The 24,601-nt window shown below is 38.5% G+C and overlaps 1 protein-coding gene across 2 annotated transcripts; it reads right to left on the bottom strand.

Annotated features, from left to right (window-relative positions):
• Window positions 1-13,117: 13,117 nt before the first annotated feature.
• Window positions 13,118-23,432, bottom strand: LOC125240028. 2 transcript variants are annotated; one of them, XM_048147850.1, is made up of 7 exons: window positions 23,305-23,432; window positions 21,245-21,615; window positions 19,898-20,006; window positions 18,280-18,403; window positions 16,629-16,759; window positions 15,235-15,421; window positions 13,118-13,486 (listed from the first exon to the last, which is right to left on the bottom strand). In XM_048147850.1, the coding sequence occupies exons 2-7, from the start codon at window positions 21,613-21,615 to the stop codon at window positions 13,308-13,310; spliced, it is 1,101 nt and encodes a 366-aa protein (XP_048003807.1). In that variant the 5' UTR covers window positions 23,305-23,432; the 3' UTR covers window positions 13,118-13,307. The 2 variants fall into 2 exon arrangements, with proteins under 2 accessions (XP_048003807.1, XP_048003806.1); XM_048147849.1 differs by lacking the exon at window positions 23,305-23,432 and adding an exon at window positions 23,065-23,177.
• Between the last annotated feature and the right edge of the window lie 1,169 nt (window positions 23,433-24,601).

Genomic DNA, 24,601 nt, shown 5'->3' with positions numbered 1-24,601 from the left:
GCCACATCGCAACATACTTCAAAACAAATGTGTCAAAAATGTGAACTTAGAAATCCGGGACAATAGGTAGGTACTATGGAGTTTAGAAATATAAGGAGCGAAAGCTTTAAGTATCAGAAGTGCACATATAAAAGAGAAGATAGGTGGCGCTGCAATAGCAGGGAGATAAGGGTTTGACAATCTCTTAGCCTTATCGGTAGTGACCCCGCCTACGGAGCTAGAGGTCCCGGGTTCAAATCCTGATGAGATCTTTTTAATTTTTTTCTACTAATATTTTTCTTCAATTTTTTTTATTTTTTTTAATGTCCAAAAATATTTTGTGTTACTACTTTTCGAAATTTCATTCTCAAGACTTACAACATTACCTAAGAATCCTAACATGGGGCAAACAATGTTAAAGGGCTTAAATTAACATTTGTCTGAATAAAAAAATAAATAAACACAAATAAAAATACACAAAAAGAAAATTAATGTATAAAAAAAAACAAAAAGCAAAAAGAACGCTGTCAGAATCGAACCCGAGAACATCTGCGTACGAAGCCAGCGCACTACCACGGGACTACGTCTTGACTTGCTCAGTCTGACGAAATCAGCCTAGAGAAAAGAACGTCTAATGTCATGTCACATCGCTGATCATTGAGCGAGACATGCGCTCCAAGCGGAGAGATTTGTAACTGCAATTACAAGGCCTCAGCCGGTCATTTTTGCGATTGTTGTACTTCGATAGATGTTCCTCCTTTATACTTCTATACTCCCTGGTAGGTACGCTAATTGATGTGGACGTAATACATTGCGTGCTGAATTATTATGTATGAAAAAAAAATCTCGTCTATTCGAAAAGAAACCCATATAGTCAAGCTCCTTTTGGGTCCTCCGTGGGTGGGTTGTAAAATATCCATGACTCAGGAACAAATATCTGTGCTCATCACACAAATAAATGCCCTTACCGGGATTCGAACACAGGACCGAAGTTTAGCAGGCAGGGTCACTACCGACTGAGCCAGACCGATCGTCATTTATAAGTTGTACATTAATTGTACCCAAACAATTATTTACTACATGATGCTAAATAGTTTTTTTTTATTAAAAAAACTAAATCAAATTCATTGTGTACGATTCAAAATCATCATTTGAGCATTTCTTTTTTTTTTTCCAATAAAAATTTTTTGATTGTTTTAGGAAATTTTAGGTCAATTGTATTCAGAATCACGAGTACTTTCAATCTCACTGGGAGACAAAGTGTCCCAGAATTTCCATGTATACATTTTTGTTACTTTCCTTTTTTGTTACCCCATACAACATATACGGAAAATGGTAACAAAATAAGAAAAAATCGTATGGGACCTTTTTTGTAACTACTAGGGTTGAAAAAGCTAGTCATGCTGAGTAGAAATATAAATAGCATTTTTTTTTTCAAAAATATCATACTTCATAAAAGTGGCAAAAAAAAGGAAATGCTCATTTATAGGTTCTATCCGCCAGCTTAGGACATCAAATTAAAATTTGTATGAAATTACTTTGCACTCTTGTGGACAAAATGCAATTTTGCTATCTGTTTTCGAAAAGCAAAGGAAAATTAATCCCACTAAGAAAGAGAAATCGGATAAATTGCGGAGAACAAAAGTGTGCCCTCCCCATTCAAAAATTGACGTTACTCTCTTATAAAGACGTAAGTATATGTATCGGAAGAAAATATTATAGGTATAGTGCGGAATCACACCGTTAGCTAGTTTGGAGTAAGCACAGTGACATCTAGCGGCGACTTTAAGAAACGCTGAAGCTTTACAACCTTTTGACTGAAAACACCGTGCTAGTGTGTTTTGGTGTATATTGAATGAGTTCACTCTTAAAAGGTAAAAAAAACAAGTTTATTAAAATACTGTTTATTTACAAAAGTACTTGTACAAAATGTAATCTGTTTCAAATTAAGAGTATTACATATTCTATAATACAGGCAATATTGCCCATGTTACAATGAGGGTCACTTTAATAAAATTGTAATTTCTTGCAATTGGTCAAAATTACCCTCCATTAAGTAGCTACAGGTTTAATATTTTATCTTCTACGATCAAGTGTTTCGCAAAAGAATAAAAAATATACAGTGTGGGGAAAAATCTAAATTAAATATCAAACATGCTTTCAAATTAGCACAGTCTAGGTGTCAACCAATTGGAACCCTAGGCCACTCTACAACTATGTCAAAATGACAAGCGGTAAGAGATGTCTTACAATCTGATTTATAACGTCACTATGACATAGTTCTACAGTGGCCTAGGGTTCCAATTGGTTGATTGTACCTATGATTTTTTCTTAATAGGTAACTCCGTAATTTTTTATTTGGACAGTTGTGGCTGGCTTTAGTGTCACGCGGACCGACCGACCGATCCGCACCGCACTAATATGTACGGCCCAGCCACGATATTGGTCTAAGCGCGACAGCGGTGAGCGGCGGCCATACATTGGAGCGAGACACAGCGATGGGACTTTTCATTCGCACGTATGGCTGCTGCTCACCGCTGTCGCGCTTAGACCAATCGTGGCTGGGCCGTTAGTGTAAGACCCCTCACATCTAGCGTCTCGCGAGCCTGACGCCGCGTCGCCGCCGTGACATCTTTTTTCATACAGTTGGCCCGACGCTATGCTCGCGAGACGCTAGATGTAGGGGGGCCCTAAGTTCTGAGTGCACGCTCATATTGGGAGTTGGGCCATTTTTTTAGTTGTCCACCCCACTTTTTTTTGGATTTGGAAATTTTTGTGATTTCCACTCAGAATCGCGAGCTCTTTCAATTCTAATAGGAGAAAAAAAGGTCCCAAGGTTTTTTTCCCATTCCGTTACCATTTTTTCATACATTTTTATGGCGGTAACGGAATGGAAGCTTCGAAAAAATGTATGGAACTCTTGGGACATTTTTTTTCTCCTCTCAGGATCGAAAGAGCTCGCGATTCTGAGTATTAATCGCGTAAAAAATACGCCACTCAATCCTTACACTTACGGCTCAGCCACGACATTGGTCTAAGCGCGACAGCGGTGAGCGGCGGCCATACATTGGAGCGAGATACAGCGATGGGACTTTTCAGTCGCACGTATGGCTGCCGCTCACCGCTGTCGCGCTTAGACCAATGTCGCGGCCGGGCCGTTAGGCCTGATTTAGACGGCGTGCGAACTCGCATGCGATTTTAGCTACATTGTGGGCTGTTGAGGTCACATACAATTTTGCACAGCCATCAAATACCGCAAGGTATTAAAACTCGTATGCGAGTTCTCGTACCGTCTAAATGGGCCCTAGGCACGCCACAGACAGTCTTAAAAATTCATAATCTTAAAAAAAGACTTGTATGCAATCTGTCAGTTCAATCTGAAAATTCTGTCAGTTTGAACTGACAGGTTGCATACAAATCTTTTTTTAAAATTATGAATTTTTAAGACTGTCTGTGGCGCGCCTTAAGTTCGTTCGGGGAGCGGTTTAGAGTAAAGCGGCCGGTCCCCGTGACACTAAAACCATCCCATATTATTTTTTCACTTCCTGTGTAGTGTTTTATTTTAGTCAATAGACGTAAGGCACGTCTTAGCAGGCGTCACTTATGCTATTTCATTAATACAGGCATAATATTGCTTGAGTTTAAACTCTAAGATTTTCGTGACACAAAAGACATTCAGGCTAATCTTTTCAATAAAAAAGGCGGCAAATTTGAAAAATGTAGGGCTTAATGGCCAATTTTCTTCCAACGCGTGTATTCCTAAACTTTGACACGAGTGTTATAATAACACTTAAAAAAAAATGAAATCTAGCTTTTCTCGCTTCGCTCGCGTTAGAAAGAGACAAAAAGTAGCCTATGTCACTCTCCATCCTTTCAACTATCTCCACTTAAGGGTGCGCGCCCACGGGAGACAGTTTCTCGGCGACTTTCGTATTTGTATGAAAAGTTGCGTCGCCTCGTGTGCGCACTTTCATACTAGGCCATGGTCGCGACAAAAAGTCGCCGGCAACAGTTGCCCGTGCTCTCTGAAAAATCACAATTTGTCACTCCGTTTTACGAGGACGGACAAACATACAGACACATACATTTTCCCATTTATAATATTAGTAAGTATGGATGTACGAGCGAAGATTATCGTCTATAGAAAATCGCCTTTTTTACTGACAAGATTTGCTTTTTTCAGTGATACTAAACAGATTTTGGTGACAAAAATACTATAAAATCATAAATATTTGATCATTCCATTAAGATAACTTATATTAAGATGGCTCATACTAAATATATACAAGTTAAAACCTAGTTAAAATAATATCTAAAGTTATTTTATGTACAGTCTGTCGTTCATTTAGATTTAGACAATACAATCATGATATATTATTCATAAAAATATCTAAGGTAAGCGACATATGCAATGGATATCACTTTCTAGGTTATTTCCACTAGTTATCACCATAAATTAAAATATAAATAGATCATACCATCCCATACATTAAAATGCGACCGCCTAAGAACGCGCATACACTACACCACACATAGATGGCGCCACAAAAAAATTCCTTGTTGCCATAGATTGGCGTTATGTGTCACTTTCGAGCCATAAATCCATCCATCTTAATGCCATCTACAAGTATAATCGAAAGCTACAAGACATTTTTTTCGTGGCGCCATCTATGTGTGGTGTAGTATATGCGCGTTCTTAGGCGGTCGCATTTTAATGTATGGGATGGTATGATATTATTATATTTAATTTATGCTCTAACCCGCATTTTGAGAGCGACTGTATATTGTTATAAATGTTGGTTTCAATAAAAAGGTACCACATTGTCGCTTAAGGCACACCTCGGACACTGGCGATCAAATATATGAAAGAGGCGCGTTCCTAGTACACAGTCTAAGCTCGTGTAGGTGAACGCGTACCATGCTTGTATGAGTGAGATATGACAGGTCGATTGTTCGCGTTCTTGACAGGCGGTAACCCAGCGCGGGCAAATTTCGTCCTTATGGAAAGAGACATTGTGATACCTTTTACTAGAGAACGTTGCTCATAGTTTTTTAAGAATTGACTTTTGACTTAACTGATCATACAGATGTAGTGCAAAAAGAGTTTCTTTCGTATTTTTCCGGAAACGTTCGTATTTGTCATGCTAGTTCAGTCAATGTCAGTACATCAGGCCACTAAAATGCCTTGTTGTCAATCTACAAGTAATCAATGGCATGGCAACAAGGCATTTTAGTGGCGCCATCTGCTTTTTGCATGTTCTTATCCGGTCGCATTTTTAACCCCCGACACAAAAACGACGGGGTGTTATAAGTTTGACGTGTCTGTCTGTGTGTGTGTCTGTCTTTGGCATCGTAGCTCTGGTACGGATGAACCGATTTGGATTTAGTTTTTTTTGTCTGAAAGCTGAGTAAGTCGGGAGTGTTCTTAGCCATGTTTCATGAAAATCGGTCCACTATGTCGCGGTCGGGGGTTTTTGAAAATTTTAATTTTTTGGTTAGCTTATACTATACTCAGTTTCTAAGATACATGTACGAGATACTAGCTTTTGCCCGCGGCTTCGCTCGCGTTAGAAAGAGACAAAAAGCCTATGTCACTCTCCATCCCTTCAACTATCTCCACTTAAAAAATCACGTCAATTCGTCGCTCCGTTTTGCCGTGAAAGACGGACAAACAAACAGACACACACTTCGAGATCTGTAGTAATCTTAACTGCCAAAAGTCAAATCTTACAGAACTAGCAAGGCCCGACTTACAACACAAAATACAATGTCAGAACTTGGAACAAAATAGAAAAAGGGTTTGTAAAAAAAAATTATGTTGATAACTTGTCACTTTGTAGAATAAGTCTTAAATAATCTCAAAAATTACAGAAAAACTAAATAGTCATAATTTTGTACATTAACAATGTGTTTAAATAAACACCGAATTTTAAAAATTGCATTTTTGTAAGTAAATCATATATTTTATTAAAAAAAAAAATGCGTTATGCAATTTTGTGTATTCATAATACGGTAATTTTAATACTTTTAGCAAGAACGATTTACTGGACTGAGAAAGCTCATACAAGAAAAGTGCGCCCCTGAAATTCATGAACCTTTTAGGCTTAAACCTAGATGGCGCTGTTTTGCAGCCTCAAAAGTCATATTTTCCTCAAATATTTTTGCGTGTTTATTTTTTATAAGAACAAATGACATATTTCTTTATTTTAAAATCATGATATCACATCAGTACAAATTTTGAAAAAAAAAAAAAAAATTGTAGGCATCATCAGTTATGATAGTATTTAATAGGTGGCGCTAAAAAATCGAAGTACGACTCTTAGTATGAATGTAAATCATATACAAATAATCCTTGTTTTTAGTAAACAATATTCCATGTGAAAATATGCTAGTTATAAAAGTAAAGGCCAGGAAGGTAAGAAACGTTTGTTGATCTCTGCTCCGCCTCGGCATTAAGGTAGCATTCGGATCCCAGCAGCGCGACCCGGCAGCGCTGCTCGGTCGCTTGCGTCGGAAACTATCGCATATAAATTGACGACCGGTCTGGCTCAGTCGGTAGTGACCCTGCCTGCTGAGCCGCGGTCCTGGGTTCAAATCCCGGTAAGGGCATTTATTTGTGTGATGAGCAACAGATATTTGTTCCTGAGTCATGGATGTTTTCTATGTATATAAGTATGTATTTATCTATTTAAGTATGTATATCGTCGCTTAGCACCCATAGTACAAGCTTTGCTTAGTTTGGGGCTAAGTTGATCTGTGTAAAGTGTCCAAAAAAAAAACCCTACAAAACGGTGCGGCGCGACCCGGTCGCGGCTGCTGGGCAGCGGCTGCCGGGTCGCGACTGCTGGGATCCGAATGCTACCTTTACATGTGATCTGAGACTTTCTTAATTTCTGACCAAGGTATGTACTATTTTTCTGATCGGCGGAGCCGGGAATAGGTAACTTAATTTACCAGCGGCCAGAAATCTGACGCTTCCCGGCTGGTCAGAAAATGTGAGTGTGCACGGTTACGTCCCACTTTGCCGATTGCTATAAGCCGCTTTGCCAGTTCATTCATATAAAGATACAAGTAAATCTCGCCTTAATAGTAACCGACAAAGTGGGACGTTTTACTAAACACACTCACAAATATACGACTGGTAAAAATACTTTATGTATGAAAAATAACGTGTAGATTAAATAAAACTTATATATTTAAATCTAGTGATAATTCTAAATGGTCGTGGAAAATAATACTGTTTGGTTTTGGTCTCTACTGTGAAGACTTACGGTCTATTATCGTATAAAATAATACTAAGTAAATGCGTGTAGTTAAATACTGTAAGGGGCCATCCACATATCACGTTACGCAAAATTTTAAATTTGTATGTTACCCCTTAAACTCGAATGTTAAAAAAAGTCCACATTTAAAGTTCTGTGAAGAGCTTTGCCCAACTTACGTCATAATAAACGTCGCTAGAGCGCATACAATGGAACGATCGAACGCCAAAAAAAAAGAGTACAAAAACATAGTAATATCTTTCCGTTTACATAGACAGTGGTATTAGAGCATTTCTTTTTTTTTTGCCAATATTTTTTTTTATTGTTTTAGGGAATTTTAGGTCAATTGTACTCAGAATCACGAGTACTTTCAATCTCACTGGGAGACAAAAAGTGTCCCAGAATTTCCATACATTTTTGTTACATTCCTCTTTTGTTACCCCATACAACATGTACGGAAAATGGTAACAAAATTAGAAAAAATCGTATGGGACAATTTTTTTAACTACTAGGATTGAAAAGGCTAGTAATTTTGAGTAGAAATAGCATATTTTTTTTTCAAAAATATCACACTTCATAAAAGTGACAAAAAAAAGAAATGCTCATTAATTTCTACTCTATTTTGCCAGGCTGTCTGTAAACCCTGATCAAAAATATATGACTACAAGCTTTTGCCCGCGGCTTCGCTCGCGTTAGAAAGAGACAAAAGTAGCCTATGTCACTCTCCATCCCTTCAACTATCTCCACTTAAAATATCACGACAATTCATCGCTCCGTTTTGCCGTGAAAGACGGACAAACAGACACACTTTCCCATTTATAATGTTAGTATGGATTGTCAAGAGGGCGCTGTTATTCTGATGTATCCGGTGACAGTTCAGTATAGTATGAAGAAAATAGTTATAAACATTAAATAAATGTCATATACAAAGAAAACCGGCCAAGAGCGTGTCGGGCCACGCTCAGTGTAGGGTTCCGTAGTTTTCCGTATTTTTCTCAAAAACTACTGAACCTATCAAGTTCAAAACAATTTTCCTAGAAAGTCTTTATAAAGTTCTACTTTTGTGATTTTTTTCATATTTTTTAACCATACGGTTCAAAAGTTAGAGGGGGGGACGCACTTTTTTTTCCTTTAGGAGCGATTATTTCCGAAAATATTAATATTATCAAAAAACGATCTTAGTAAACCCTTATTCATTTTTAAATACCTATCCAACAATATATCACACGTTGGGGTTGAAATGAAAAAAATATCAGCCCCCACTTTACATGTAGGGGGGGGGTACCCTAATAAAACATTTTTTTTTAATTTTTTTTTTTTTTTTTTTAATCTTTATTTATTTAGGAGCTTTTGTCTTTTTGACATGGCAGCTCCATTTTTAATTTTTTATTTTTGCACTTTGTCGGCGTGATTGATATACATATTGGTACCAAATTTCAGCTTTCTAGTGCTAACGGTTACTGAGATTATCCGCGGACGGACGGACGGACAGACAGACATGGCGAAACTATAAGAGTTCCTAGTTGACTACGGAACCATAAAAAAGTGACCAAGGCCTCCAGTGTTCCTCAGGGATGGCAGAGGGCGCCACGAGCCTTCGGGAATGTCATATACTTGGAAATTTCGACCCTTGCCTTCGTGTACCGATGGCCGAGTGGTTCAGGCATTCGCCCGGTAAGCGGAGTACGCTGGTTCGATTCCAGCTCGGAACACTGGAGGCCTTGGTCACTTTTTCTTTGTATATGACATTTATTTAATGTTTATAACATAATAGTAGTGTGTTACTTTACTACTTAAAAATACAAGTTGAAATATTTTCTAATTTGTTCTTAGAAAATGTCAGAAGTACTTGAAACCGACGAACGTGTATGAGAAACGTTATGATAGTGTGTGAAGCGAAAGTGATTTGTCAGGATCGTAGTAAATGGAAATCCGTGATCTCTGCCTACCCCTCTGGGAAACAGGCGTGATTGTATGTATGTAAAATAGTTCTAATGGAATTCCGCAACATGGCGAGTAGTGGTATGTTTTTGATCAGGCTTTATATGTATTTGGTATTTTTTACTGTTTAAGTGCTGCGCTCTGGCGACAGAATATTGACATAATATTAAAATATCTCGCTATGAACTCGCAAGCGAGTTCCCGCTCGGTAAATAAGCCTTAAGAGTACAATACACGTACGATATAAGAGTTACAAGTACAAGGCATTTATCATAAGAAGCCTAAGGAATGTACGTAGAAGGCACGTTGTAGTATATTGGAGAAACGCAGAATTTGTAGACATCGAATCATTACGATTTTTCATTTACAAGTTATTCACTTTAATGTTAGACCACAGCATAGATTAAATATAAGATCATACCATCCCATACATTAAAATGCGACCGCCTAAGAACGGTAAAGGAAAGGTATAGTCAAGATTTTCGAATGCAGCGCCATCTATTAGGCTTGTGTCGTTCACGAACTATGAACTGTTAGGAATAAAATCCCATCAATGACCGAAATGAACTGAATCTTTCCGTGCTATGTGAATCGGTCTTTGCTCATTTGTTCAGTATAGGATCGGCGAGCGCGAGCGGTTTGGATCGAGAATGAGTGTGTGACTGCGCCGACCGAGAGCGAGAGCTACTTAGCAGAGCAACACAAAAACGTCAAGTTTTCATATTAAACTTCGGTTACTTACAACCTTTCGGTCCGGAATGTTACAACCTTTCGGCCCCAAAAGATAAGATCTGATCCCCGTTAGTGTGAACTATCTCTGGACTACTATTCGTATAATTTCGACACTATTCGGTCCCATTCGTTCTGATCTTTCCGACCGCAGTGGTCACTGGTCTGGCTGAACTAAATGAGCAAAAGACCTAAAAGAGCGAACTAGTTCGTGGGAGCGATTGAACGAGATCGGAGCGCTCCGATCAACGAACGAAACGGCACAAGCCTACCATCTATTATCAAGTGACGGCAACTTTTCATGTGACTTTCCATGCCGAAAGGTTCCTTATAGCACATCAAACATCTGGACCCATTAGACATGTAACGCCATTTATATTTATGGCGCGATTTTAAAATAGCTTTGACGTTTTTCATTATAAGTCTGAGCAAAAAATACCGACTTAAAAAACTTACAATGTAATTACATTTTCTCAAACATGCAATGAAATATTGTCTTTACGTTCCTTAAAATGGGCTGGGAAGTATCGCTTTTTGGGCGCAACAACCCGGGAGGACTGTAAAGGGATTTCATATTATTTTTTAGGCCTAGGCCTGCAAAGTAACGTTTTCTTATAAAATATTGTCCTTTAGAGCATTTTTTTTTTTATTTCATTGTATGTTTGAGAAAAGCACTATACATGCCTCGGCGTGAAAACGGATACCCACTTGGCCGAAAATCCTCATTTTCCCGGCCTCTGATGTAATGTACTAATAATTAATAACCGTAGAATATCGTTCGCTAGTTTGCGGGTGGTACAGCGACATCTAGCGAGATATTTGTATGGGATAGTATGATCTCTTTATATATTTAATAGTTACAAAATCTTTACAGCTTTGCCATGCCACTCCAACTTTGTCCACCAGATTCTAATTCTACAAATTCTGCCTTCCTCCACACAAAAAGTGCCATTTTACAATAAATATTTCAAAATGTTACAAATTTTCAAAATTCTAAGGCAATCTTACTACACCTAGGTTCCTACATATTTCAAAAAATATACAAATAATGTCTACCATGCATTTATTTTTTAGGTCAGCTGCGCTAATACTATGATAAAAATACTGGGTCACATTATTAATTTAAAAACCTACCAAAACCATAGAGGAAATTAAGGAGTAAATTCAGGTTATTTGTAGTGACATCTAGCGTCAATCACGCGTCAAATTATCAGTACTGCTACTTGTCAATAGATGTCGCCACGAACGAGAAGTCTAAGTCTATTTTTTAGCTAATATTACAATAGTATTTTCAGTACAGATGGTGTTTTTGTAACTATAAGTTGTAGTTCATTATATTTTTTTGCAGACGCGACACTGTTTACACCTCATCTGTAGAAAAGTCGTACCAGTGGCGGAAATTCGCTCGTCGATTTAAAACTCTTCCCGGTCGTGTTTTAATTTATCGCCAAACTTCTCTTTACGCATCTGTATCGTAAGTCTATAATCAAAACTAGATGCCAAAAGCCCTCTTGGCTTATACCAACGTTTTAATTTTTTTGGCAGACGCGACACTGTTGACACCACTGAGTGGTACTGATAATTTCCGCTATTTGACGCTAGATGTCACTACAAATAACTCGAATTTAATGATGTATGGAGTTACAACTCTTCCTTACTTATTAATCTATGATTAAAACCATCAAATGGCATGATTCAATGATAAAAGACAATTTTAGTCAAAAATAAACGTTTAAAAATAAAGATAGTCTGTAAAAACCATTATAAAATACAACTAAAAGTTCTACTAAAATCTACCATTTCATCATAATGCTGCCAGCTGTCAACTAAAATTCTACTAAATGATTGTAAAATTCTACGATTTACATATACACTGCATAGACGTCACAATTGTCATTTTTAAAGCATCGAGGTGGTTAACAAGCACATGGCCTGGGTGTGAGATTTTGCCAGCCATCTTGAATTTCTATATTTTTAGTCCAACCTGTGACCTATTTCACCACAGTGAGATAGACATGTGATACTGACAATAATCTTATTACTCAGCGTCAATATTTGTGAGTGTGCACGGGAAAACGTCCACTTTGTCGATTGCTATAAAGCCGCTTTGTAACCGACAGAGTGGGACGTTTTACTAAACACACTCACATTTCTTTGTTGAACAGACAATGACCGGCGAAGTGTCACAGAATGACGAGGCACACTCACAGATGGCGCCACCTTATTAGTCCATTGCACAGACAAAGAATTTCATACGTGAGAGCGAGATGATTTTTTTCTCTCTCACAATGAATGACAGTGACATGCCTTAGGCACTTGCACAGGCGCCGTCTAGCGGGATAAAATGTCAGTGTGCCTCCTCATTGTCACTTTGGTTAAGGGCATATTTTTATTTTGTCATCGATTTAAAAAAAAATGCACTTTTTCTACTTAGAATCATGAGTTCTTTCGACTCTTCTAGCAGGCAAATATTGTCCCAAAATTTCCATACATTTTTTGTCTTCCTATGAGTTACGACCAAACAATTTGTATGAGAAATTGTAACTCAGTGGAAAAAAAATTGTGAAACCTTTTTTTCTCCTGCGAAATCGAAAGAGCTCATGATTCTGAGTAGAAAAGTACAAAAATCCCACATTTGGAAGAAAAAGTAAAAGAGAAGAAAATAAAAATATGCCCAGGCAGGCAAGTGTGGTCGCGCGATAAATGATAACACGTGCATTTACAAATAGTGCACTAGGGACGGCTTGATGTTTTATTTGACGACCGGTCTGGCTCAGTCGGTAGTGACCCTGCCTGCTAAGCCGCGGTCCTGAGTTCGAATCCCGGTAAGGGCATTTATTTGTGTGATTAACACAGATATTTGTTCCTGGGTCATGGATGTTTTCTATGTATATAAGTATGTATTTATCTATTTAAGTATGTATATCGTCGCTTAGCACCCATAGTACAAGCTTTGCTTAGTTTGGGGCTAAGTTGATCTGTGTAAGGTGTCCCCAATATTTATTTATTTATCATTTATCGCGCGACCATGTTTGCCTGGCAGGTCACTGTAAACCCAAAAAAACCCTTTTTTAACCCCCGACGCAAAAACGACGGGGTGTTATAAGTTTGACGTGTCTGTCTGTCTATGTGTGTGTCTGTCTGTGGCATCGTAGCTCCCGAACGGATGAACTGTCTGTTTTTTTGTCTGAAAGCTGAGTAATTCGGGAGTGTTCTTAGCCATGTTTCATGAAAATCGGTCTTCTATGTCGCGGTCGGGGGTTTTTTCAAAATTTTAATTTTGTGGTTATGTTATTTAAAGGTAAAATGTCTGTGTGGCTCTCACCCGACCATTGCTTGTATCGTAGAACTTCACCTAACCTTATATTTTTATAACTTAATATTTTATATAACTTACTAGCTGTTAGGCATAGCGTCAGTCCAAGTATTGAACCAGTTATAGTGCAGCATGCCCGAGTAGGGATGTTTCCGTTTCTTGTGAAGCCGGAGGGACTCTTCGGAGGCATACCAGTATTGGGGGAACTTGTCAAATGGGTACTTCTCTGACTCTTTGACGTACGGCTCTGAGGGATCTCCTGTGGAAAAAATGATCATAAATAAATATAGGCTAGTTTCCTATACTTAAAATAGTTAATTAGTTCTCCTTCGCCCATATGCATAATGTTTATAATATATTATTTGTATGTATATATGTATTTATATTGGTGTATAAGTATACGTGTAATGATATGAATGTATTATTTATGTATTATATTGATTGTATGTAAATAATATTGCTATACTTGTCAATAGTTGTCATGCTTTCTAAATTTATTTTTCTCACTGCACCCACATTTGCGAATTTCTGTTTGGCCCTATGGTTGACTGGTAGAGAATGCCTCAAGGCATTAAGTCCGCCATTTGTACTTTTTTTCCAATTGTGCAATAAAGTTTAAATAAATAAATAAAATAGTACATAGTGCAACAAGGGGAGGAAGTTGAATATTATTATATTACCATAAATTAAATATAACAAGATCATACCATCCCATACATTAAAATGCGACCGCCTACGAACGCGCTTACTTACACTCCACCACACATAGATGGCGCCACAAAAAATGATTATTTGTAGATCAATGTGCAATCAATGTGTGATTGTCGACCGAGGTGGGGGCGAGGGCAATAAATGTGTGATTGTCGACCGAGGTGCGGGCGAGGTCAATCAATGTTTGATTGTCGACCGAGGTGGGGGCGAGGTCAATCAATGTGCGATTGTCGACCGAGGTGGGGGCGAGGTCAATCAATGTGATTGTCGACCGAGGTGGGGGCGAGGGCAATAAATGTGTGATTGTCGACCGAGGTGGGGGCGAGGGCAATAAATGTGTGATTGGCGACCGAGGTGGCGGCGAGGGCAACAAATGTGTGATTGGCGACCGAGGTGGGGGCGAGGGCAATAAATGTGTGACTGTCGACTGAAGTGGTGGCGAGGGCAATCAATGTGTGATTGTCGACCGAGGCGGAGGCGAGGGCAATCAATGTGTGATTGTCGATGAGGTGGGGGCGAGGGCAATAAATGTGTGATTGACGACCGAGGCGGAGGCGAGGTCAACAAACACGTGATTGATAACCGAGGCGGAGCAGAGGTTAATAATCATATGATCTGAAGCTTTCTTGTCACTGGTCAAGGCCATTATTCTGTTCGTCGTAGTCCGGAAGCGGTAACTTCGTTTAATTCATTCTTCAACGTATTATGATAAAATGCATATGTAATATGTATATAATATAATATTATAAATGACTGACTGGGCGGCAGGCAGTAGACGCAGAATATCTTACGCCGCTTCCCCTCGTGAGACTCCAGGTGCTTCTTGTGCAGCTTCCGGCGCGCGCTCACGTGCAGCGCGGGACTCGAACCCGCAACCCGCTTATACTAGACCAGCTTTTGTACAATTACTAGTGCCCGATGAAAAATAAAGGTATTTTTTTTTGTTTTGAGCTGGATAGAGACAAAGTCTCAGATTATATTTTATTGTCGACCGAGGCGGAGCCGAGGGCAACAAATATGTAATCTGAGGCTTTGACGGAATCGGAAGCGGTAACTTCGTTTAGCGTAGCGGCCTGTATTTCGCTGGTTTCCGGCCGGATAAGAAAATATAATATTACTAGCTTTCGGCCGCGGCTTCGCTCGCGTTAGAAAGAGACAAAAAGTAGCCTATGACACTCTCCATCCCTTCAACTATCTCCACTTAAAAAATCATGACAATCCGTCGCTGTTTTGCCGTGAAGGATGGACAAACAAACAGTTTCCCATTTATAATATTAGTATGGATAAATGACTGACTGGGTGGTAGGCAGTAGACGCAGAATATCCTCCGCCGCTTCCCCTCGTGAGACTCGAGGTGCTTCTTGTGCAGCTTGCGGCGCGGGCTCACGTGCGGGCAGCACGGGCACGGGATGGCTAAGGACTGCGGCACGCCGCCGTGACGCTCACCCGCGTGCTGGAGGAGCGTCGACGCTACTCGGTAACCCTAGGGAAAATAAAACTAAGGTTGTAAATAGAAAAAAAAACCAAATGTTTTTTTTTTCAGAATTATGAAAAAAAAAACATGAAAAAACCGATCACTATGGTTTTTTTCTAAATATGGTTTTTTTTCAGATGAACAAATAATACGACAATAACGGTTTTCCGTGAGTTGTAACGTATTTCAAACAATAACGTGCATTTTAATTCAATTAACATTCAGTATACAAACGTTTATTGGGGAATCCCCGATGCTGCGTGTAGCGTGGAGAGGCGGTGGTGTTGCCAACAGTAAATAGTGATAACTACCAACTACAGATTTCGTAAATGTTACTTTTATAAGACCAGAAATTAATGTTATTTGATTAAATTCGTTTAATAGTTAACATTAACTTTAAAAAACCGTATAAAAGTATTAACTGCTTTGCAAATATTGAGATTTCGTACTTTAGAAAAAAAAACATACTCCAGAAAAAAATAATGTTTTTTTTCACGGTTCTTTTTCATGTTTTTTTTAAACCAGAAGAAAAAAACCGTTTTTTTGTAACCCTAGATAAAACAATAATAAAAATAATAGTACATTGTGCAACAGCAGTACAGTGGGCTTGATCGCTTTTTCTTTAGTGTATGGTATCTATTTCAGTTTACTACTAGTGTTACTACTTAAAAAAACAAATCAAAAAATATTTAATAAAATAATTTGATTTGTTCCCTAAATCAACCCCATACTGTAGTTTAATAGTTATTTGTTATACAAGGGGGCAAAGTTGTATTTTAACGCCGAGTGTGGAATTGAAAAACGAGCAAGTGAAAGGATTCTATAGTTGAACCACGAGCGAAGCGAGTGGTTCGAGAATAGAATCCTGAACTTGCGAGTTTTTTAACACACGAGAAGTAAAATACATTTGCACCCGAGTGTAACACAAAACTTTTCCCCTCACTACAGCGAGGAAACTACAACGCAAAAAATGCGTTTATCACTGCTTCCAGTAGTTCCACAGGTGGTAAATCATCTTTATTACTAGATTTACCTACTTTTATCAATTTTAAAGCAGTTAATTTGACTTTATCAAGGTCAAATTACTTTACCCACTAGTGGATAAAATGCGTTTTTACCCGCTGGTATTAAAGGACAAAACACGTGTTTCCGAGCACTAGCTCGGAAACACGTGTTTTGTCCTCACTAGAGGGGAAAAATAAAATGTGAAACTAACCTTAAAGCAGTGTTCGCACTGGTAGGGGAAAGTCTTCCATTTGGGGTTCTTCTTACGGCTAAAAGACATGCGGTAGGGCTCCGCCGGGAACCAGTCTTCGGGGTCCAGGTCCATTTCCACCAGCTCCACACCTGTAATTAATAAAAAAAAATTGGGGACACCTTACACAGATCAACTTAGCCCCAAACTACTGGACTCACAAAGCCCATACAAAAAAGCACACCACTGAAATGTATGGACTTTTTAGGTTTAAAACTAGATGGCGCTGTTCGCAGCCCGGAAGTGGTCAAAATCATATTTTCCCCAAATATTTTTGCGTGTTTTTATTTTTTAACCCCCGACGCAAAAACGAAGGGGTGTTATAAGTTTGACGTGTCTGTCTGTGTGTGTGTCTGTGGCATCGTAGCTCCCGAACGGATGAACCGAACCGATTTAGATTCAGTTTTTTTTTGTCTGAAAGCTGAGTTAGTCAAGAGTGTTCTTAGCCATTCATGAAAATCGGTCTACTATGGCGCGGTCGGGGGTTTTTTCAAAATTTTAATTTTGTAGTTAGGTTATTATAAGGACAAATAACATGCTTCTTTATTTTAATATTATGATATCACGTCATCATCAGTATAGTTATGGTAGTATTTAATAGGTTTCGCTAAAAAATGAGGTACGATTCTTAGTATGCTCATAGATTAAATATAACAAGATCATACCATCCCATACATTAAAATGCGACCGCCTACGACCGCGCTTACACTCCACCACACATAGATGGCGCCACAAAAAAAATGTCTTGTAGCTTTCGATTATACTTGTAGATGGTTTTAAGTGTCACTTTTGACATAGATTTACGGCTCGGAATTGACACTTAATGCCAATCTACAAATAATCGGTGGCAACAAGGCATTTTTTTGTGGCGCCATCTATGTGTGGTGGAGTGTAAGCGCGTTCGTAGGCGGTCGCATTTTAATGTCATGGGATGGTATGATCTTGTTATATTTAATTTATGGTATGCTGAATTGCTGATTGTAAATCTCACGCAAAAATATTTGGGGAAAATATGATCCAGGCTGCGAAACAGCGCCATCTAGTTTTAAGCCTAAAAGGCTACATTTCAGGGGTACGCTTTTTTGTATGGGCTTTATCTGTCCCGTATTATGGTAATATTATAATTTTCCCCTCACTAGCTCGGAAACACGTGTTTTGTCCTTTAATAGCAGCGGGTAAAAACGCCTTTTATCCACTAGTGGGTAAAGTAATTTGACCTTTAATAAAGTCAAATTAACTGCTTTAAAATTTATAAAAGTACGTGAATCTAGTAATAAAGATGATTTACCACCTGTGGAACTAGGAAGCAGTGATAAACGCATTTTTTGCGTCGTAGTTTCCTCGCTATACTGAGGGGAAAAGCTTTGTGTTACACTCGGGTGCAAATGTATTTTACTTCTCGTGTGTTAAAAAACTCGCAAGTTCAGGATTCTATTCTCGAACCACTCGCTTCGCTCGTGGTTCAACTATAGAATCCTTTCACTTGCTCGTTTTTCAATTCCACACTCGGCGTTAAAATACGACTTTGCCCCCTTGTATAACAAATAACTATTATAGTCTCTAGTGTAGTACTTAATACTAGGGGACTAAGTGTAGTACTTAGTGTACTTACCATCCGGTACTTTAATTTTCGGCACGACAGTGACTTTCGCTGCTACAGGTGCAGGTTTGGGCTGGGCCACGCTCAATGTTGTATTGGTGGCGGCTAGGAGACTTGTCAGAATCGTGTTTTGTGCCTGAAACATTCGAATCACATTAAAAACAAGTTTAAACTAGGCTTGTGTAGATATAGGGATGTCATTATGTATAGAGGACACAGTTCAGATAAGAAAGCACATCAAATATTTTATATTTTATGTTGTGTAGGTAAACTACATATTTAATGATATTGAGATTCATATTATCTTTTTCTTCTGTGACAATTTGATATGTTTTCTCTGAAGAAGAACGACGTATTATTAAGCAATAATATAATTTATTTAAATTAATTTCCATAGAGTACCTAGTCTGTTCATATTCTTTGATGAATACTTTTGCACGTTAAATTGTATCTTGTTATTTAATGCATGTTAGTTATAAGATGTAATGTTTTGAAAAGAAGTTGCCCGCCGAGTTTCTTGCCGGTCCCATAGTGGATACCCCCCTCCCAACTGAGGGGGGACTGAAATCTTCTCGAGGCTGAGGCGTAGGGTTAGAGCCGGCGTAGCTTTATTTGACGTTCATATGCGCATTGTAATATGCCTACTTGAAAAATAAATATTTCATTTTCATTTTTTTCATTTTCACGAATATTTGCGTTCGCATTCGCATATGCGAAAGATTCGTATTCTTTTAAACATTTGCATTGACATTCGCATTCGCTTCAAACGATGCGAATGTTTTGCGAATGCGAATATGTGCAAGTCGCAGCTTGTTCCTCGCCCGCGCCGGCCGCTCCAATTGCTACTTGTCGACTGTCGACTCGCGCATGCGCAGATAGCTCAAATTCGTACGGCGTGAAGTTCGTACTCGGCATTTTGACCAATAGTAAGCATTTTTACCCAGCGGGTTGTTGGTGATTGCTTGGTTTTTATTTTGGTTTTTTATGAAATTCAGCAATATTCGCATTCGCATTCTGAATATTCGCATTCGCGAATGTGACTCATGCGACATTCGTGACATCCCTATGTGTAGGACATGTACTAATAGTACAAAAGACACGATTCCCTGCACTGTACTAGACCGAACTATTCCCAAATGGTTCTGCTCTCTAGTACATTTAGTACACTCACACACGCGCAACAGAATGGGAGCGAAAGGAGCAAGAGCCGAGGAGTGACAATGACAGCAAAGCGATCCGTGTGATCCGACCGAAACCGACCGAGAGCGCGCGAAACGGCCGATCAGCTCTCGGCTAGTACGAGCGAACGTTACTGTACGCCATATGCACAATTTATCTCTCGCTCTCTCGGTGTACTACTGTCCTAAATGTCCTAAAAGAACGAACTAGTACACTTCGGAGATCATACTAGTTGGGAGCGATCTTTTCAGTGAACGAGCAGGCACAACTCTAGTTTAAACCATGGAGCCATAGACAAAAATATTAGTCCCCCCCGCTACATCTGAAGGAGGGAGGGCATAGCGAATTATATTCCGCTTTGTGTGGTAGGGCACAGCACAGCGGATATCTCACGTTGCCAGAGGCCGTGAGTTCAAGTCCTATCTAAGTCAGTAATTATTAGATGACATACCTGTAAGAGTGCTCCGTTGTTTAAACTCTGCGATAAGTCCACCTTGGGTTTCCGTTTGTAACCTTTGGGCGGGCCGCGTTTCTTGGCAATCTCTCCATTCTTCTTATACCTGTAATTTTACAATATATATCTTATATGTATCTTTAAACGAGCAATTCTTGTATAAGAGTTTTGAATGATTCACGGTTATTTTCATTAGACTTATATTGACCGGGATATAGACCGTGATTACCTTTTTGATTTTTGTCGAGCTCCCGATATTTCGACGCAGTTGCATGCATCATGATCACGGAAAACTGACGAAGGCGGGTGGATGTTAAAGTTGCATAGACAGCGCGCGATCTACCCTCCTTCGCGCGCGTCGGCTGCGTTCACTTTCAGCGTTACCACTGGTCGCATTCACACTCGATGGTCTGTCCAAACACACTACACTCACAGTGTCACTACGTTTGTTCAATTCTGACTTCACCGGTTTTTTACACAAACAAATCACTGGATTCCATACATTAGATAGTTTGAAGCCATCCTCACGATTGAAATTTTTATATTTGTGAATCTCAATGGCTTCTCTTACCAATCTCGGTATGTAGTGGCGTTCCATCATGATGCATGCAACTGCGTCGAAATATCGGGAGCTCGACAAAAATCAAAAAGGTAATCACGGTCTATATCCCGGTCAATATAAGTCTAATTCTTGTATATTTATTTATATAATATATAAAGATTCCAACGATCTCGGAAGCGCTGATGGCCTAGCGGTAATAGGCGACTTTCAGTCCGGAGGTCGCGGGTTCGAAGTGTTCGAACCCCAGCTCGCACCAATGAGTTTTCGGAACTTATGTGCGAAATGTCATTTGATATTTTGCCAGTCGCTTTTCGGTGAAGGAAAACATATTGCTTCGCGACTCTGCTGGCTATAGACTTCGTATTTCATCATTTACGGCTCAGCCACGACATTGGTCTTAGCGCGACAGCGGTGAGCGGCGGCCGTACATTGGAGCGAGACACAGCGATAGGACTTTTCATTCGCACGTATGGCTGCTCACCGCTGTCGCGCTTAGACCAATGTCGTGGCTGGGCCGTTAAGAAAAACAGACACTGAAAATAATGCGGGTCACGATTTTCAACCTCAAAATCCGTTCGAGATTCAAAAATTGACACTGAAAATTTTAAGTCTCAGTCACTAAAATACCGGTTGAAAACGGTGAATTGCCTATTATTTTCAGTGACAATTTTCTGAATTCGAACGCTGTGAGACTCAAAAATCGCCCCCTGATCATGCAATTTATTAAAATCGAGCATTAAAATAAATTATAAAACGAAATAGCCTTTGCATATTATATTTACCTCACAATTCCACCAGAATCACAACTCTTCGGCGTCTGCACCGGCGTGATACTCAGCTTGGCGGGCAGCGAATACCGACTATGCAGCGACTTGACCACATTATTGGCCTGTATACTTGGCAACGCCAGCGGGTTCGCCAAGTTCAACGGATTATTCACAAACTTTGGTAGCTTCACTTCCGGCGTCGGGAATATTGATAGACCCTTGTTGAAGGCTGGTATTTGGTACACTTGGAGGTTGAGAGACGGTGTGAAGCCTTTGAGGCGCTTCGGGGCTGGTTCATCGTCGGACGATGACTGAGCTGCTAGTGGGTCCTTTTCGGTGGTTGCGAACGGATCCGTGTGGGAGTCCTTCTCTTGAACGCAGAACATCTGGAATAATTTAATTTATGTGTGACTTTGGATTGTTTTGTAATTTTTTTTATTTACTGTTTTGTTATAGGTGACTTAGACTTTAGAGATTACCAGCGTGTTATCATCATATTAGAAGAGTAAAATGTCATAAACTTTTTTGGATTTTACCTACCTTCAGAGTTATAAGCATTAAAAAAACTAACAATTACTTATAATAATAATAATAATAAAGACGTTTATTCAAAAGTTTGAACACAGGTACATTATAAAAGTACACAGGCATGCTTACAAACTAATTGAAAAGGTAGGTGGCTCAGCTAATGTCTGTCTCTACTTATTATTTACATACATACATACAATCACGCCTGTATCCCATAAAGGGGTAGGCAGAGCACATGAAACTACTAAAGCTTCAGGGCCACTCTTGGCAAATAAGGGGTTAAAAGAAAACGAAACTGTGGCATTGCAGTGACAGGTTGCCAGCCTCTCGCCTACACCACAATTTAACCCATATTATTTATCCAAACAAAACACTGTTTTGATGGCGATGATGACTTTATCGGACATATTCTATAGATATAAAAAAGTAACTAGTGACTTATTGCAAAAAAGTATTTTTTTTAATTCAAATTTGTTTTTTTAGGTGCCAGGGGACCGATTTTTGAACGTCGAACGCATGAATTCGCCCTTCGAAAGTCTAGCATTACGTCGTTTTCCGCAGACTTTCGAACAATTCGTGCTTTCGAGATTCAAAAATCGGTCCCCAGTTCTACAAATAACATTTCCCTTTTATGTGAAAATACATCCAAAAAACTAAAAAAATTATACACAAAAAAAATTTTTTTGGCGCAATTTGCTTGACATCATACAACATTTTTATCTTTATTTTGTTCTCAGAAATGCGTAGTTAAAATCTTTCGGTTTCCTCATGTTACACTGTATAATGTATCATTAACATTAGTTATAATTAATTACAATAAACCATTGTAGAAATGCTCACCATGTATAGATACTTAGGCATATTTTTTAATTTTATTTGCATCCATGGAATAACCATTGCAGTTATTATTTAACAACTTATTTTTAATTAAGTTGCAAGTACCTACTTGTTATAAAATTTTAGACTCGATGGAGGGGTCCATGGGCGTTTTGTGAATTTGACAGTGATTTATGTCAATAAAGTTAATTAATTAAAACAAATGCCATGTTATTTTTAATTTACACATTTTCAATCTAATATTAAAACTGGTTAGCAACAAAAATGCCACATGGTAAAGAAGAAACATAATTTACATTATGATTTGTATAACTAAATTGTTTGACTTATTGATTTAGCAGAGTTCAAATTATTAATGAAATATTTGGTGAAATAATATCACAAATTATATGAAATGTGTTAATTTTATATACATTTCACGTTTTGCCGATTCTAAAAATCACGGCCGATAAAAACAAAACACTACTTACGATTCCAAATTCAAAAATAAAAAACCGTATTCGACGTCGAGAAACGTTCCATAAATCAAATCAACGTTGAAAATGCATAATAAAGCTTCGGAAACGACAAAATGGCGTTATAATTTGTAAAACTACGAAACAATGAGGATCACATGAAATAACTGCACATGCCACTAAAAAGCTACGCGTAGTACATTTGATCTAATTATCTCTCATCGATGATATCTTTTATATTGAATGAAAACATACCTTCACACACTTTATACGGCACAATAAGTCAATATATCATTTAGTGTAAGTAAAAACAGTTAAATTATGAAGATTTGCACTGATTCTCGATTAAAATAAAAGCGAAAAAGAATAAAGGTTATGCCCACTTATAATAATAACAAATCGTTCCGTTCGTTCAATCAGACGCTACGTTTTAAGTTGTTATGTTGGTACTAATCAAGCAAACATTAACCTCAAACATTACAACGCATCACACAATACTAGACTCTAATACAACTTACTAAAGCTTATATTTGACTGATTTTTTGTAAAAAGATTAGAGTTTTTTGACGTAAATTGGGCCTAGACTGGTTTTTCTATTGTTTGACATTTTGTGGGGTGGCACGTCACAAAATAATGTTACCCGATTTCACAATAATTTCGAATATGACTCATTTGTTAGTTCCGGATTTCGTCAATGTAGTGTATTGATGTTCCTAAAACCTGTCTCAAGCGCAGACGTCAGGACCTGAGGAGTGGGAGGCGGCAGTTGCCGATAGACCACCACACGGAGTGCAAGGCTTGATGGTGCGTTGCTGAGCCAGTTCTATGTTTACAGTGACGAATAGTGGAATCCTACATGTGGCGACGAGGAAAAGATAGAAACATAAGTAACATAACCTATAAAATCGAGTAAATATGCGCCATGATGCACCGTTATCTTTTTGTAAACAGGTTTGGTTACCTGCCGTTTTAAATTACTGGCATACTTACTAGTTTCGGAAACGTGATGGAGCTAAATGAAAGTGTTCATTAAATACTACAAAGCGAAATGATTATAACGGCAGTTTTTCAAGAATTAAGTCAAAACCAAATAAAAAATAAATGAAATGTTATTCCTTTCAACCGTACGAATATAAACCCTAAGCAGGTAACCGAACGATGCAATTAATAAAACGTTTGAGGTAATTGTCAACGTGGCCAGCCTTCCTAGATTGTCATGCCTATACAGGTGTTGGTGTGTGACTCCTACCTACCTAGTAAACGGTTTGGTTACCTACCTAGATTGCAAAATGTTTTTAGGTAGCAAAATGTTATTTGAGTTTATGTGTAGTGGGTTTATAAAACTAACTTATTACATAAATCACAGCCCGGAATCATTACAATAACTTCCGTTCAACCAAAAGAAATGATATTTATTCGTAATTAGTGAAGTTACCATCTACCTGTTGGTTGGTTTAATACACAAAATTATGTGATGTTGCTAAATTTATGAATGGTTAAGCTATTTACCTAAATAAGGTATTTACTTGAATGATAAAATGTTGATAATACC

The sequence above is a fragment of the Leguminivora glycinivorella genome, chromosome 26 (assembly GCF_023078275.1).
Source record: "Leguminivora glycinivorella isolate SPB_JAAS2020 chromosome 26, LegGlyc_1.1, whole genome shotgun sequence".
NCBI classification, from domain to species: Eukaryota; Metazoa; Arthropoda; class Insecta; order Lepidoptera; family Tortricidae; genus Leguminivora; species Leguminivora glycinivorella.
This window is presented reverse-complemented; position numbering and strand designations above follow the sequence as displayed.

Coding starts and splice junctions, on each gene's coding strand:
- LOC125240028 (XM_048147850.1), bottom strand. CDS start 21,615: ATGTTCTGCGTTCAAGAGAAGGACTCCCACACGGATCCGTTCGCAACC. Junction 18,404..19,897: donor ACAACGGAGCACTCTTACAG/GTATGTCATCTA, acceptor CGAATGTTTCAG/GCACAAAACACGATTCTGAC. Junction 16,760..18,279: donor GAAAATTAAAGTACCGGATG/GTAAGTACACTA, acceptor TATTAATTACAG/GTGTGGAGCTGGTGGAAATG.